The following is a 16,490-nucleotide window of genomic DNA, read 5'->3' as shown; positions in this document are numbered from 1 at the left end:
TTAAGAGGTGCATTTTCAAAGTATGAGTTATTTTGTTGATTTGGGATATGAGAAGAATTACTACTATTTTGTATATAATTTGACCAAGAATTATGGTGATTGAGGTTCATTGTCAAATTAAATGCGCAAAAAAATAATTAAAAAGAGATAGAATAGTTAAAATTAGATGTGACTGAAAAAGTAAAATGAAGTAAGATATCTATTTATTTATAAGTTGAAGACATGATACATAATAATTTTCAAATTGAAATGAAAGAGTCGTTGTTGCAACGGTCACAATAGCAGCAATTTAATTTCTTTGTAAATTAAAAAGTATGGTTTTGAACATGCAGTGTGATAGTGAACTCGGAATTTCACTACTTTGTGAATGTAAATGGCCAAACATGATGCAGTCACATGTAGTCATAATTTTTTGAAATGAAACACAATCACAGACACACATTCTCAAATTGATATTCACTCAAATTACTATATATCAAAGAGAACACAATCACAAATACACATTCTCAAATGTTTTTGAAATTAAAACATCAATTCTAAAATTACAACTTGATTTGAAATAGAACAACAACAAAATAGCACAATTTGATGCATCAATAAATTATGCAAATTACTATAAAACATAACACCAACAACAACCCCAAGATTCCTCTCCTTGTTTTTCAGTGCATCATTCCTCATCAACAAGCTCTTATAAGACAAAAATGGAAGATAAACCAAATTAATGCGAGTAGATGAACCAAATCAAGGGCGATGACAAAATATTTGGCATAAGTTGTATATGAAAAAGATTATAGAATCACCCCATTTACATTTTACCTAGTAAAGATAAGAGAGTAAAAAAAATGAAAAAGGAGAAATGAAAATTCAATTTGAATACAACACGTTGAAATTATGTTCTTTAGATGATAGATGTCTAACACGTTGTTTGAGACAATTGTGCACTTTGAATGATGTCCAGGATAACGTGTAGAACAATTGTGATGTAGGATTATAAAGTACCCTCCGTTCCAAATCTTTGGTGCTTTTGACTTTTTAGTTTTGTCCCAAATCTTTTGGTCATTTTAAAAAACCAATGCACAATTAGAAATATTTTACCATTCGTACCCTTAGTAAAAATCTTAATCTTAATGATTGAATAAAAAAAAATTATTAATTTTTATAAAATTTATCAAAACTCAATCCATACATTACTACATGATACATCTCTAAATAAAAAAAATCTAAAATTTATTTTTCATTTTATTATTATAATAATAATAAAAATAAAAAAAGTCCAACCTCATAAAAAAGCTAGAAAAATTGAGAAAAAAAAAGTAAACAGTTAAATATCCTCAAAATTTGGAAATAGGAAAATACTCATAAAATTATAAAACGTCAATCAAATTATCCCTGATGTGGACTCTGACCAGTAGTGTCAGACAGCAATTTTATTGATTTTTATAACTTCAAAAAATATTTTCATATTTCCGAATTTCAGAAAGATATTTAAGAAATTTTAAAGTTTTAAGGAGTATTTGACAAGAAAAAAGTCCCAAACTGCGGAAAAATGGACAAGAGAGAGAGCGCGCTAAAGACAAGAGGCAAAACCCAAATGCTAATTCAATTCATCCTTCATTTGAAATTGAGATAAATACAAAATCGACTCTGCGTTAATGTTTGACTCTACTTCGCAGCAAAATTCATAGCTTTTTCCATCGTATCATATTCTCCCTCTAAGCTTCTTCTGCTTTTCCTTCGATTCTGAATTCTCACTCACTGATTACGGAGGTAGGGTTTCCATTTCAGTTATTTTTCTCCCAATTTTACATAACCGTTCATCATTGCTATTATTTTATTTTTAGTTCGGCTTCTCCTTCACGTTATTGATTAGATTAGGGTTTTGTTCCATTTTTTAGGATTGTGTGGAATACATGAATGTCAAAATTATCGTATGTCTTAGTTGATTTTGATATGATTGAAGTTTATATTTAATAACACGATACATAAATCAATTTTGGTATGATTGAATTTTATATTTAATTAATGTATATGTATATGTATATTCTATGGTAATATTTTATTTTTATTTTAATTTAATGGAGAAATATTTATATGCTTGAAGATATTCTGTTGAGTTGTTGTTTATGTTATTATGCAGGTATAGATGCTTGGAAAAGGTGTCTCAAGAGAGCACTTTCAACCCCGGACATGTTCTATGAGGAAGAATACATCCAAAACTGGTCGGGCGAAACTGGATTTAGAGAATATTGTTTACATTGACTTAGATTGTGATCAATTTGATGATGTAGAAATGATAGATTGTCCTGATGCTGTTTTACAAAATTTGTGCGGTTTTAGTGGGCCTATTAGAGATAGAACATCGACACCACATAGTGTTATTAGCATTAATGATGATGATGTGGATCATTCTGGAATTGATGTTGATGGTGTTGGAGAGTTGGATAGTGATGCCTCTTCAAACAAAAGGTTTTCTACGACCTCAAGTGTGCGAAATTCTGTACATGTAGATGTTGATGATTGTGATGTGTAAGAAAAAGATTCTGTTTCAAAGAGGCAAAAAAGTAAGGAAGTTTTCTCTTCAAGGACTGCTTTAAGAAATCGTTATGGTTTATATGGGTCTGAAATTGAGTCATCTGATAGTGATTGTTCTGATTGTGAGGTCATAAAACGTGAACAGTGGGAAAAGGTTTCGGCAAAGAGAAAGGGCCGTGTATTTAATGAGCGTGCTAGTTCTTTTGGTTTACATAGAAATAATTACAATAATATAGAAGTGGAAAATAAGTCTCAAAGGCATGGGAAGGGCCCTTTATATGGTCCTAGCAGTAGTAATTATGTCAAGGAGAATCAATCTTTCTTCACTGTTAAGGATGATATTCGGCATGGAGAAAAGGCAACGAGAGAAAAAGTTTCTTCCTGCCCCAACTCCGAAAATTCTAACTTCTGTAATGGTTTTACTGGTTCTTCAAGGTTAGAGAAAGTTCTAGGTGATGAAGAGTCTAAATTTATGAGCTCCAATGACATGGAAGTTGACGATGATGAATCTCAATTGAATGCACATGACAGGCAAGTTGACAGTGATGAATCTCCATTGAGGAATAAAAACGACAATATTTTTGAAGGGAATTCTAACGGTGCCTCTTTTGATAAAATGAATTATAATGGTCATGAGTTTGAGTTACATACTCAAGATGCTGATATTCCTGCTTCAAGTAAGAAGAATATAATTAATCAAAAAGAAAAGCATAAGGAAACCGATTTATATAAACAAGCCATGGAAGAGGAATTGGCATCCAGACAGCGAGCATTGCAAATTCAGGTGATTCTTTTTTCCTATTCCAGTTATGCCTTGGCTCTTTAAACAGTTGCATAGTTTGTCTTGCATGTTGAAGGGGGGCGAATCAGTTGGTAAATGCTGCCTCCCTTGGAAATTCAAGTGTATTTATTGTTTAGATTAGACTTATCTAGTTTACATCTGAAGCCCTTATAGTTTTGGGACTTGGATGATAACTTGAAACTGTAGGAGTTTCAAATAAAGGCGGGCATAATTTTATCTACTCTTCATGTCTACTATTGTTATTCATCTCTATGATTATTAAATTGATGTGTGTATGTAAAAGAATAAATATATTACTATTAAAAGAAAAAATATGCTAAGAATAATATTTGTGAATGTGTATCTTTTTTGCTAAGAAAGTATATACTAGATGAGAGAACAAAATAGAAAACAATCAAGAAAAAAGAGAAAATATATGAAATAGAGCTGACCATACCCTCGTATCTATTGGAGAAACCTTATTGAAAAGCTCATGCGCTTTTCACAGATAGATCCAAAATGCCTAATGTTTCCAAATTGAGTTTCACTCAAGTTTTTTTTTTTTTTGAAGAAGCTAAATTAGCCCACCCAAATTGGTACCAGAGAGAATCGAACCTGAGACCTTAAGGAGGAGCACACTCCCATGTCCCAAGCCAATACCAGTTTCACTCAAGTTAGATGCATGAAAGTGTGGCATAAGTACAAAGCACAGTAAATTAGGCCCAAATTATGCAAGCGATGTATTCAAGTAGAATAAGAATGAGAAAGCATCTCATTCGGTGTATTCTAGTGTGATGTATTCAAGTAGAATAATGCAAAGGCGTGGGACTGTGGAATATATGGTGAGTCACTGTGCAGTTCTAAAACCTTGAAATATGAAAGGGAATTTAAGTATTTGTGTTGGCGCATAAGAGCTGTCAAAATGGGCTAGCCCGAATGGGCCGGCCCGCCAAGCCCGATTTTTTCCCGGGCTCGGGCCTTGAAAATCCTAGCCCGAATTATTTCCGGGCTTTTTAGCCCGGCCCGACAAAGACCGATTAAAATATGGGCTAGCCCGAATGGGCCGCGGGCGGCCCGCATGCCCGAAAAAATTAAAATTAAAAATAAAATAAAATATAAATATAAATAATTTGTTTCGGATGATTTGAAATTAGTTTGTAATATAAATTATAAAATACCGTCCGCTACTTAAGTAGCAGGAGTAAAAATAGGGCACCCAAGAAACTCGTAGTTAGGGGATGAATAAAAATAGGGCGCGCGAGAAACTTGTACGTAGCGGATGAGTAAAAATAGGGCGCGCGAGAAAGTCGTAGGTAGCGGATGAGTAAAAATATGACGCGCGAGAAACTCGTAAGTAGCGGATGCGTAAAAATAGGGCGCGAGAAACTCGTAGGTAGTGGATGAGTAAAAATAGGGCGCGCGAGAAACTCGTAGATAGGGGATGAGTAAAAATACGGCGTGCGCGAATTATATAATATTTATAGCGGATGAGTAAAAAATAGGACGCGCGAGAATTATTAATGTTATTTATATAGTTGAGTTTGAGCACTAAAAGTAAAAAAAAATTAAAAAAAAGATAAACCGGGCCGCCCGAAAGCCTGACTACCCGTACCGGGCCGGGCTCGGGCACTAATTTTGGTAGCCCGTTTTTTATCCGGGCTTTTTAGCCCGGCCCAACGAAGCCCGAAGCCCGACCGGGTCGGCCCGAAATTGGCCGGGCTGCCCGTTTTGACAGCTCTAGGCCTATGTTGTTAAAAGTGGCCAATGCGGCCGCAATAGCGGTGCGAAGCGGATTTTTGAAGTGGCCGCTCCCAGGCGCACCGGTGCGTCGCGTATGGGTAAGCAGCCGGAGTGGGCGCTATTGCGGGGAGCGTAGCGGGTCGGATGTGGGTCAAAGCGGCCGAGTTTCACATATTAGGCAAAACGACAGTTACTTTTCGTCGTTTCTGAAGTCTGCATCCATCGCAAACTGCAAAGAAGAAAAGAAATGAAGAACGAAGAAGAAAAAAAAAAGAACGATGAAGATGAAGACAATGGAAGTAGCTTGCGGCTGATGAGAAAATGAAGTTGCTGGCGGCTGATGAGAATTTTAGGACTAGGGTTACTTATTTCTTTCATTATTGGGTAGTGGGCTAGGCCCACATTGAACTAACCAACAAACCCAAAAGGGTTAACTTATTAATACTAAATGTTTAAACAATCAATTAATTTAAACAAATTATTTGATGTTACTTGTAATTTTACCGTAAACTTATATGCATACTACAGGCAGAGGAAGCACAAAAAATGCGCGAAATGCGCAAAAGAAAAAGGGCTGAAAATCAGGACAAAGAATTAATGAACATGAAAGAAAAACTGCGGAACGAAATAAAGAAGAAGCTCGATCAATTGGAGAGGCAATGCACAGATATGACCTCACTGCTTCGTGGCTTAGGAATAAATGTGGGGGAAAGTCTTAGACCTTCACCAAATGAGGCAAGTTGTGTTTATCTATTGCTTTTCAATATCGCATCATTCTTTACCTCACTTCATGTTTTAGATTCTGTATAATATTTCAATACTATGCTACAATCTTTCGGTACTTTATTCAATACTATGCTAATATCAGATATTCATTATATTTTAAATTTTATTTTCCTCATTTACAATTGAACATATTTGAGTAACATATCTGATGTCTTCCCCTTCTCAAGGTTGAGTACTTGAGTTCATTTTTATCATACATGTAATGAAATTGTGAGCTATTTATGATTCTTATTTGAATAGTGCCTTTTGTTCTGTGTTTTATGCTTAACATTTTTATCTTCTGATGATCATTCCAGGTGCAAGCTGCCTATAGACGGGCTATGTTGAAGTTCCATCCAGATCGTGCATCAAAAGCCGACATTAGCAAGCAAATTGAGGCTGAGGAAACGTCCAAGCTCATCACATCATGCATGAGGGATAAGTTTTGTTCGACTTCACGACCCTAGATAAATTCCAATGTATGAATTGATTTGGGTAGTGTTTTAATTGAAGCGCCTATGCTTCATTTTATTTTTGTATTATTTTTTTAATTCATTTAGCCTTGTCTAACCTTCCCCCAAATTTAATTGCAGGATAAATAGGTTAGGGAACAAGAACATGTAAAGGTTATAACTCTTAGGGTAAGGCCAGTTTTTTAAGATGGGCTGTAAAATTCATTCTTTGTGGAATCCATTTATAATGATGTAGAGTTATTGGTGGATGAACTGTTGGTGCGATCCATATCTACGGAATTGAGTGCTTATTAAGTACTATTATTGAAAAATTATAAATGAGTGATATATACACGTGAGACTCATTTGGGTAACAAAAAATAGAGAGCTCTATTGTGGATGCTCTTAGGAGTGCTAGCAAAAGATACCGAAACAAATGGAACAATAATACTAACTCGGCTGCTTTGTCTGCTTATTGTGCATCTGCAGGGATACCTTCTAATGGAACTGTAATATCTATTGCTCAATTGGTTCAACAACGGAGGAACCCTAATTGCAGATTTAATTTTGCCCCTTTCAATTTAAAACAAGCTCTTAATTTTATTTTGTTATTAAAAATTATTATTGCAATTTTGATTTAAAGTTAAATAAAAATGGGGAGGTTAGGATACACGTCAGCAAAAGGTACCGTCATCATCTGTCAAATCATCGAAAAGTAGACATGTCAGCAAATTTTTTAAATCAGGGACTCTTTAAAATGTTTTGAGATTTTAAAGGGATATAATCATTTTTTTTACAGGGATGAAAATCAAAACTGGCCATATTTGCATAGACCAAAATAATTTGGAAGCCTAAAAGCTTTTATTTTTGTTGCCATACTAATAAAAATATTAGTAATGATAACAATATTTAATACTCTCTTAGTTATTGAGGTGAAATTTAAGTGAGATTTATATAAATTTAAAAATAGATCTCACAGATTAAAATTTAATTCCTCTTAAATTTCAGCTTATAACTATGAGGGTATAGGTTAAAAAGAAAAACTTGTACAAAATACATTATACAATCAACACTTGAATTAGAGTTACATGAGAATTATTGTGTAATGTGACATTCAACTCTCACATTGAAGTGCTGCTTTTATCTTTTGAACGGTACATGAAATGAGATTGTTAACTGTCTCAACTGATTCCACCGTGAGCTTCGCGGTGGGAAGACTGTTCACAAGTATCTGAAACGCGACCGTCAAAAGAGATCCATTTGCTCTATGCTGCAATCCGCCTCTTTGATTATCACTATCGTCGCTATATCCATCAGGCAAGATGGCAAAGCCCGATGGAAGAAGTGCAACGTAAGCTGAATCGCCGCCGTTCATTACTACATGCATTGCAGGTATATCTACCGGCGCATACACAACAAGTGAACCTGACGCATCTGTGCATGTTTCCTGTAGAATCAACATGCTACTTTGGCTTGAATTATTACCCTGCAATAATTAAGAAGAAAAAAACATTAAAAATAGTTTGGTGAACATTCCCATAAGTTCTAAGAATTTTAAATTAATTATTATAACACATGTATTGTTTAGTCGTGAAGAAGAACGCACTAGATTGTATTGATAGATTCATACATTAGATAAAGAATAATTATACAAGTTGAAAATGTTAATTTTTTTTTTTTGAAACATTAACATTTTCAACCAGTAAAGCTTAACTCATACTTGATAGATTTTAATTTTAAAAAATTATTTCAATTTTATTTGTTGTCGTTTTTTGTTAAGTTGATCGGTGTGGAGAGGTAGTCAAAGAAGTCAAACTTGGTACCACTTTTTTTGTTTTCTTTTTCTAAATGAACTTAATTAATAAAAAAATAAAAAAATGAGGTAAGAGGTTAGAAAATTGCAAGTTGACAAATGTTTCTTATTTTGACTTTTGGTAAAAGTTTACTGAAACAAACACTGCCATATTCGAGGTACAAATTGTCCTCATAGATGCTTCCAAATATTTTCAACCCCTGTCCTTCTCAATTTTACCTTTTTATCTCATGACAATCTCATGCAACACTCAAATCAAGAATAGTAAAGCGTACGCCATTCAATCTTTCAACTTATGCAATGAAAAATAAAACCGGCACTCCATTTCAAATTATGTAAAAATAATTTTTATTGATAATGAGAAAATGAAGAAAGAAAACAAATTAAATAAAAAAAAAAAAGTAAAATTTAATCTTAAAAATAATAAAATTTGATTTTTTAGCATACAATTTAGGACAATAAAAGTTTTTATTTTTGCTTATAAATACAGAGTGAGGATGGCCATGAGTGAAAGTTTCAACTCAAGTTACTCAACTATGATGGCATCAACAATAATATTGTCTTTCTTTAAAAGAAATATTTTACATAAAAATGGAAAATAATATTTATAGACCAAACTTATGTACAGTTTCATATACACAGTTTTTACTGTGCTAGATACATGGGGGGAAATTATTTTTATTTAAAAACAATTTTCTTTTTCTTTTTTTAATTAAAAAATATAAATAACTATCTTTTTGTGAGAGTAATAAGAAAAACTGCATCTAAAGAAATGCATATAAAGTTTTGTCCATATTTATATTCTCTAACAATTTTTGCGTCTAAATTTTTGAATTTTGTCATTCACTTATTATATGGTAATTAAATTCTAAGTAAAGAATATTTAATTTTTTTTTTTTTTGACTAAGATTTAATTTTTTTAAACTTCTAATTCATGTCTACCATTTTTAAAACACTTACTTAGAAGATAAAGACAAGAATGACATTGAATATAATAAATAAAAAAAGGCATTGAAGATGGAAGAGAGATTCATACACTAGCTCGTAGGAGGGAGACACAGTTGCCATGGTCATGTCCTTTGGCAATGTGAGCCATCTCTTGCATGGGTCCACCATTGGAGAGTATGTCCCACTCGCTTCGAAGCCTCTCGTTGCGTAAGAAATTGAAGACTTTTTGCTGTGAAGCAGGTAGCCAAACGGAGGTTGCTGCACTTAGTACAACCCCCGGTGGCTCACCGGGATCATCAACACTCTTTCGCGTCATCACCCTAACATCCTCGCCCACGTTCCCTGCATTCAACTTGTTCCATTTGTGGACCGTCGATGCACAAACTCCGGCACAAAAGTTGTTTGTCATTCGATGTGCTAGCTTTAGCATGCTACGCCTTCCTCCCGAGCTTATTGCTGGCCATATAGAAAAACAACTTCCTTGGGTTATATCGGACACTTGACATGCATTTTGTATTTGATAGTTTAGGATTAAGATTAATTACTCTCAAACGTTTGCTAAAAATGTACGTACGTACGTATGTATGTACGCATGTACATATACCTGATTGTTCTCGAGATGGAAGTGCCGATGACATTAAGATGGCTAGACATTCACATTGGCGTTGTAGGGTTGCAACCCAACGTTGTGCACCAAATCCCATGCCTAAGCTTAGCAAGGGCCTATAAAGTTGGTGAACTTGGTTTTCTTCGTATTCCGTATGCTCCACCCATGTCACCTACATCATCATATTCATGTAAATCAACTATGTTAGTTCTTCCAATGTCACGTTCCCCCAACATTATTGAAATTTAGCTAGCACAGATTTATAAATATTCATTGGATTCACTAATTCTTCCATTAATACTATAAGGGAGGAATTAAATAATTGAGTTATTCTCTACCAAAAAATAAAAATAAAATAATTGAGTTATTAAATTTTTTAAAGGAAAATGTTAATTAGTGTCCTCAGAGCGCAAGTTAAAGAAACCAATCACTTAACTAGTTTAGTCAATATATTTGAAGGAGAATGTTATATTCAAACACAATTTTCTAACAAAAATACAATAAATATACATTTTTTGTTTTTTTAATATTATTTGCATGCATTGAATTACGTGCTTGTGAGTGGAGAAAATCTGATGTCAAATTTTTATCCCCAAATTTGATGTTGAAATAGCTTCCTTCATATTTGAAATATAAAAAATAAAATAAAATACTATTTTCAATATAAAATTGCCGTTTTTTTTTATAATCTTAGCTAGTGCTCTGGAGTCACCAGTTAACCCGACCCTTTTCTAAATACAATAAATTTGACAAAATTACAAGCAATAGTCTATGTTGGATATCTAATTAAAGGGCAGTTTTTACAAAATCCGAGTGACTCCAAAGAAATTTGAACATGATGTTGAGTTTCACTTGTATGAGAAATGACATTAAGATATATTTATAAGCCTTCTTCAAAGACCATATGGTATCCCTATCGAGTTCAAGACCCTCTGCTATGAGATTTTTGCTATCAGGCACCCACCCATATTTATATCTACACATCAAGTTTAAGAAATCAGATGATGATGATGATGGAAATGTATGAAAAGAAAATCATGTAAAAAGGCTGGCAATTAGGCTCAACGACAGACAAAGGTATATTATGGAGTTCCAGCATGTACATAAAATAATGGTACTATTAGATAAAGTCATCATCCGGGATTTTAGAGAAGCTGCATGCAATATAAAAAGGTTCATCGAGATTTGCTATGATCTTTGCAGTATGGTGAACTCATCCCAAACACTCATAACAAAAAGACAAAATATCCTGTCTATTATCTATCTTCATTCAAAATGGTTCACAATGAATATCTTATTTAACTGACCTATAATTTTGTAGGGTCCTCTTAACAAGGTCACACACAATTTCATGATTTAAAATAATATGCTTATAGGGAACAACCAAATTATAGCATGAAAGATTGGAATAGAAACATCACACGAATTTTTTATAGTGTGTGTGTGTGTGAATAAGTTAAAATAAACAATTAATTACTTAAAAGGGTTTGTAATTAATGTGTTCATGTAGCAACCAAAATTTAAGTGATAGAGACTTCCATGAATAGATCAATGTTTTCACCTAGATTTCACCTAAATTTATGTGTTCATGATCACTTGAATTCATGTGATGAAATGAGTATAGTACTACTCTTTTTGTTTTTTTGTTTTCACTACTAGTTGAATCTGGTTCGGGAGTCAGTTGTGACATCAAGTGGTTTCAGCCCCCTTCCGATCATAGTTACGGGGAATTGAACCGTGATCTTTCCTACCAAGTTTAGCGTCAATCATCACTAAACCAACTAACGATTGAGACTAATTAAAAAATACTACTATTAGTATATAATTAACATGGGAATCATCACTGACAGAGTGATTCTATAGTGAATACTAACTAAATAAAATGAATTACTTGGAAGCATGAGCTTTCTAAGTTGCTTGGGAAAGCAAAAGCTCCATGATTCCTTAGCTTTGTGTTTTCCCCTCCCAAACTTTAAATTATTGCTCAATTCAACTACCATGTTTCAATTACTTGTACATCAACTTGGAAGTAATACAATAAATGTTGTTAATTATTATGAAAGAAGAAAAAAAAACAGGTGAGATATAGTACGGTTTATTATAGGTGTCCTTACAAAACTATATTCAACACAACTTTTGTCAGAGTTTGAATCCTTTCCAAAATAAATCTAATATGTACTTCTAAAAATTGGTTAAAAATAGACTATAACCATATCTAGTTATCTACTAAACATGTATAAAAAATATTGGAGAACAAATGCAGTATTTTATTAAAATTTACTCAAAATAGTAAGGTCTGTAATTTGTAGGCAAAATCGCATATTTGATCTACATTTATTTTAGGTTTTAAGTTTATTCTTTACGTTTATAAAATTTTAAGTTGGTCTCATACGTTATTGATATCAACAAAAGTTCGTCATTTTCGTCAATTTTTGAGTTAACTCTGTTTATAACATCTACATACACCCCTCAATGTTATTCAGGTATGCGCCTCTATTAGTCGCATGCATGTTTTTAATGGAAATTTGTCGAAGTGGCTAACTTATTATAACATTAGTAATGCAACAGACCGACTTGACATTTTTTAAACATAGGAAATCATCTTTAAACCTAAAATAAAAGTAAGATGAAACATGCAAAATAGCTTAAAAATTATGTTATCAAGTGCATAGAAATTAATCTATTCACATTATTGACTAGAACCAATTGGAAAATATATATTTTTTACCTTGGAGTAACCATTTGGCATATCTTGAACCAGAAAACCAGAAGGAAGCTTCCTACAATTAAGAAAAGTGGATGCAACAGCTGAAGTTTGTGTGATGGTATCTATAGACACATCAACCACTGCCCATACTCCTTCTGCGTGCTGCTTGCAAAACCTTAGAAAATTCACCAAACGAACAGGAACCAATGGAGATAGTACTTGAAGTTCAGCTTGCATCTGTTAATTCACAAACAAATTTCATGTGGTAAATAAATTAAAAAGATAAAATATTAATGAAAGGTAACAATTTCAAATTTATTTTTTTAATGGCAAATTGTTAGTATATTATAATGTTATGTTAGTTTTTCTGTTTGTCAGGACTTGAACCCTAACCTCCAACTCATTGAGCTACCCATTCCACCCCGGTAACAATTTTTATTTATGTTTATAATAATTTATATACCAATTGAAGAGCACCATTTCTGGTTCCATTTATTCCACTAGATATCACTTCATTTGTTGAGGTTCTTGCAATCACACAAGGGAACATCTCTGACCATCGATTCTGTTACAACAGAACCAAAATCAGTTTCAAGTACAACAAATTAATATATAGATATAAGTAAATCACTATTCAAAAATATAATATATTAGAAACATAAATTTGTTATTATAAGTACAAAATATAAAACTTGTCTAGATTTTTTAATTCAGATCGCCAATATTGAGAAATAGTTCGCATTCATGCAGGCATTAGCACATCATCCTCTGTTATATTGAGATCAGACAGTTAAAATTTAAATGCATTCAATAAAAAACAACTAAAGAGTCGTATGATCTTGATCTCTATCGGTCACCGATTTTTTTTTTTTTTTTTTTATCATCAAACAAATTTCATTCTAGTTTCTAATCTACTATTTTCTAGTAGTAAATTTTTTTTTTCTAGTAGTAAGTATATTATCCACATAAAATGATAAAAGAAAAAGATCATTATGCTATAATAACTTAAAATTAGAAGACAAGAATAATAAAGAGGAAAAGAAGATGGAGAAAATTGAATCAAGTAGTTGAAAAAAGCATACTGAGTCCATTAAAGTTTCAACAAGAGCCAAGCTGTTTATGATAACAACACCACTTTCTCTAGAAGCCTCAGAAACAAAACCATTTGGTTTCAAACCAATGCAAGAAGAAGTACTTATTGTCCTTGTATATTCCTCATGGTTAAGAATTTCTCTTCCACCTTCAACACTTCTAATCCAAAGGGGCTCATTAGTTTGTGCCATTTTTACTAACTCATCCATTGCAACCAAAGCAAGTTCAAGAAGCATAGACCTCTCTATTGATCTATCAAAACCATTACTACTAGTACTATTTGTTGCTATTATTGTTGAAGGTGGTGAAATTGACACCATTCCAAAATCTTGTCCTAAGGGTAATGTTGAAGGCAAAGTATTGCTATGATCACCAACAAAACTAAATTCTAAACTTGAGTTTGGTAACGAAGTAATCGGACGGCCTAAAAACTTGCTAGCAAGTGTACAAACTCTTTCTAGATCATCTTTTAATCTTGCATTTTCAATTCTTAGATGTTGTTCTTCAAGTGAAATTTCATTAACAATTGTTGGTCCTCCACAATTTGAGCACATAGGATTCCTCATTGCTTCTCTTATTGACATGTTCTCAACTCTTAGCTTATCATTTGCTTGCCTAAGTAGTGAATTTTCATGGCGCTCCAATTGAGTCTGGTTTAAATAGAAAACATACAAAAATTAAAAATCTATGAAGCATCGACACAAATTCACAATCGTAATAATTTAAAAGAATTAGTTAATTAAATTTAATTACATGTGTCAGTGTCGTGCTAGACACCAAACACATTTTCAATCAGAAGTGTTTGTGCTACAATGTTCAGAATCCCTTTAAAAAAATTGTTAACTTCCATGAATACAAAAAAGGACTTTTGAAAAGTTTTTTGTTACCTTCATTTGTGTTCTTCTATTTTGGAACCAAAACTTAACTTGTCTTGTTTCCAAACAAAGCCTTTTGCTGAGTTCAAGCCTTTGTTTTTCATCAGGGTGAGGACACTCTTTAAACATCCTAAAAAAATCAAAAGACAAACAAAAAATAAATTAAACCCCACAATTTTTTTTATAGAATTATATATAAAATTTTTGTTTTTGTGATGAAGGGATCAAATTATGATACATACGATTCAAGTTCTTGAATTTGTTGAGGAGTATGTCGGTGATAACGTTTTTTCCTTGGTGGATTGTCGGCAGCATCGTCACCGGAAACACCATCTATGTTATCACTACCACCAGATCTGCTTTCATGTTCTTCTTCTTCTTCTTCTCTGTTCCTTCTCAAACCATGAAAACTCTCTGCCATTAATCTACTCATATCACCACCTCCACCTTGTCCTTCCATATTTGTTTGCTGTAATATTCAATTTTGGCCAAACAACAAAGCATAAAAATAAAAAGAAGAATAGTTAAGCTAAAAGATGGTATAACTGCGATCGGGAGGGGCTGAAACTAGATGTCAGAACTGACCCTGAACCAGATTAAACTAACGATAAAGCAGGAAAAAAATGGTATAATTAATATATATATATAATCTCTTACAAGTGATAAAGATAGACCAGGTGAGTTGAACATGGATTTAACCAAAGTTGGAGTTGATAAATGAGGTTGTGAGATTGCACTAGAAGGCATTATTATTCTATAGTTGTTGTTATGGTTTGTTCCGTTGCTAAAAGCAATATCTGATACTGAACTGATTTTAGCACTTTCACCACAACCTGACTTATTGTCACCAAAACTCATCAAAGTAGAATTTTTTTTGCTTTGTTTTCTTTTGACAATCAAGCACCACAAAAGTTCTGAACAATCTCTTTGAAAATAGAAAATAGGTTCTTGTTAGCTAGTGTTACTAGTGATTCAGCTTTGTAGAGATTTTTTCTTTTTGTAGTGATTATTCTTATCCTAGATTTTCCAAAATAAAGGGTATGTATCTAGAGAAGAGAAATGAATTGGGTTGCTTGGAATCAGCCTTATAAACTTGGGTGTACAATCAAAAACAAATATATTTTAATCCAAGAAAACATAATATACTTATAAATAGATAGAAAACAAGAGAGAGAAATAGATAAAGTAATAATATGAAAAATTATTGATTATTTTAGAAGAAAATTAAAAGAAAAAACTTTTGTTATTGAGTTGAAATTTCCTTTTATGTCTTTTACCTACTCTCTTGGTTTGCTAATTATAAATAAAAATTAATATTTTTTTCATTAAATAACAAATATATCCCATCTAATTAGATATATCGTTATTCGATAAACAAAAATATAATTTTTTTTAATAATCGAAAACCGATTGAGTATTTTATAAACTCTCTTGTGCTCACTAATAAAAAATTATAGAAAATACTTATATAAATTAGTTGTGATGTCCATAAATCCTAACTCAACTGAAAAAATATGTTTAAATTATTAGACTGAATGCTATATATGACCGAGTTTCAGACACTAAGTTCTCTCATTTACTATGACTTTAGAATTCATTAAAATGTTGAACACCTTGACTTTGTAGATTAATTCAACACTATTATGAGAGATGCAACACAATGGATCCACCAAGTTTGATTAGATAATGATGTGCCTAATTAAGGTGAAAAGGAGAGGAAAAAAGGTATAGGTAGATGTTAACTTAAACATGTGGGAAAAAGATTCCCTGCTGTAACTGCGTTGACGCAGTTACGGTGTGAACCGTCCGATCATAATGAATGGTCAGGATTATTTTAGAGTATATTTAATCAAAACCGTTTGATAAAAAATCAGTGGTAAAGATTCATTACAGTGTTAAACTGTGTGGTTTTTCAACAGTAGGAAATCTAGGTCCAAACATGTGGACTCTTGAAAGCCTTACAAAAAAACTACAAGTACATGCATCCAAAAAGGGTAGCTAGGTTGACTCTATTTACATTGTGGTCACACTTTCTCTTTTTTCTTCTTTTATCTTCTTTGAGGTCACCTTTCTTGTATTTTTGTTATAAAGTTTGTACTCCCTCCGATCTCGTACGTAAGCAAAAATAATTTTTATAGATTTATTGAAAAAGTAATGTATTTGGTCTATATTTTA

At 32.6% G+C, this 16,490-nt stretch overlaps 2 protein-coding genes across 3 annotated transcripts; one reads left to right on the top strand and one right to left on the bottom strand.

Moving 5' to 3' along the window:
- The first annotated feature begins 1,516 nt into the window (after positions 1-1,516).
- Positions 1,517-6,654, top strand: LOC123891242. 2 transcript variants are annotated; one of them, XM_045941085.1, is made up of 5 exons: positions 1,517-1,770; positions 2,141-3,319; positions 5,585-5,791; positions 6,139-6,300; positions 6,415-6,654. In XM_045941085.1, exons 2-4 carry the CDS (start codon positions 3,008-3,010, stop codon positions 6,286-6,288), a joined length of 669 nt encoding a protein of 222 aa, XP_045797041.1. In that variant the 5' UTR covers positions 1,517-1,770; positions 2,141-3,007; the 3' UTR covers positions 6,289-6,300; positions 6,415-6,654. The 2 variants fall into 2 exon arrangements, with proteins under 2 accessions (XP_045797041.1, XP_045797040.1); XM_045941084.1 differs by having other exon boundaries at positions 1,534-1,770; positions 6,139-6,605.
- A 351-nt stretch (positions 6,655-7,005) lies between these two features.
- On the bottom strand, positions 7,006-15,931 carry LOC123891240 (homeobox-leucine zipper protein ANTHOCYANINLESS 2-like). Its single transcript, XM_045941083.1, has 9 exons — positions 14,973-15,931; positions 14,558-14,784; positions 14,328-14,445; positions 13,431-14,090; positions 12,812-12,913; positions 12,370-12,585; positions 9,639-9,813; positions 9,123-9,490; positions 7,006-7,759 (listed from the first exon to the last, which is right to left on the bottom strand). Exons 1-9 carry the CDS (start codon positions 15,171-15,173, stop codon positions 7,388-7,390), a joined length of 2,439 nt encoding a protein of 812 aa, XP_045797039.1. The 5' UTR covers positions 15,174-15,931; the 3' UTR covers positions 7,006-7,387.
- Between the last annotated feature and the right edge of the window lie 559 nt (positions 15,932-16,490).

Source organism: Trifolium pratense, linkage group LG6, assembly GCF_020283565.1.
Source record: "Trifolium pratense cultivar HEN17-A07 linkage group LG6, ARS_RC_1.1, whole genome shotgun sequence".
In the NCBI taxonomy this organism is placed as follows: Eukaryota; Viridiplantae; Streptophyta; class Magnoliopsida; order Fabales; family Fabaceae; genus Trifolium; species Trifolium pratense.
Note: the sequence above shows the minus strand (reverse complement) of the source record. Positions and strands in the feature narration are given on the sequence as shown.

What these genes read in the sequence shown, in the direction of transcription:
- LOC123891242 (XM_045941085.1), top strand. Translation starts at nt 3,008, where the DNA reads ATGAGCTCCAATGACATGGAAGTTGACGATGATGAATCTCAATTGAAT. An exon ending in AGCGAGCATTGCAAATTCAG is followed by an intron (nt 3,320 to 5,584) that starts GTGATTCTTTTT and finishes TGCATACTACAG; the next exon opens with GCAGAGGAAGCACAAAAAAT. An exon ending in TTAGACCTTCACCAAATGAG is followed by an intron (nt 5,792 to 6,138) that starts GCAAGTTGTGTT and finishes TGATCATTCCAG; the next exon opens with GTGCAAGCTGCCTATAGACG.
- LOC123891240 (XM_045941083.1), bottom strand. Translation starts at nt 15,173, where the DNA reads ATGAGTTTTGGTGACAATAAGTCAGGTTGTGGTGAAAGTGCTAAAATC. An exon ending in CTGGTCTATCTTTATCACTT is followed by an intron (nt 14,785 to 14,972) that starts GTAAGAGATTAT and finishes TGAATATTACAG; the next exon opens with CAAACAAATATGGAAGGACA. An exon ending in ATAGAAGAACACAAATGAAG is followed by an intron (nt 14,091 to 14,327) that starts GTAACAAAAAAC and finishes TATTTAAACCAG; the next exon opens with ACTCAATTGGAGCGCCATGA.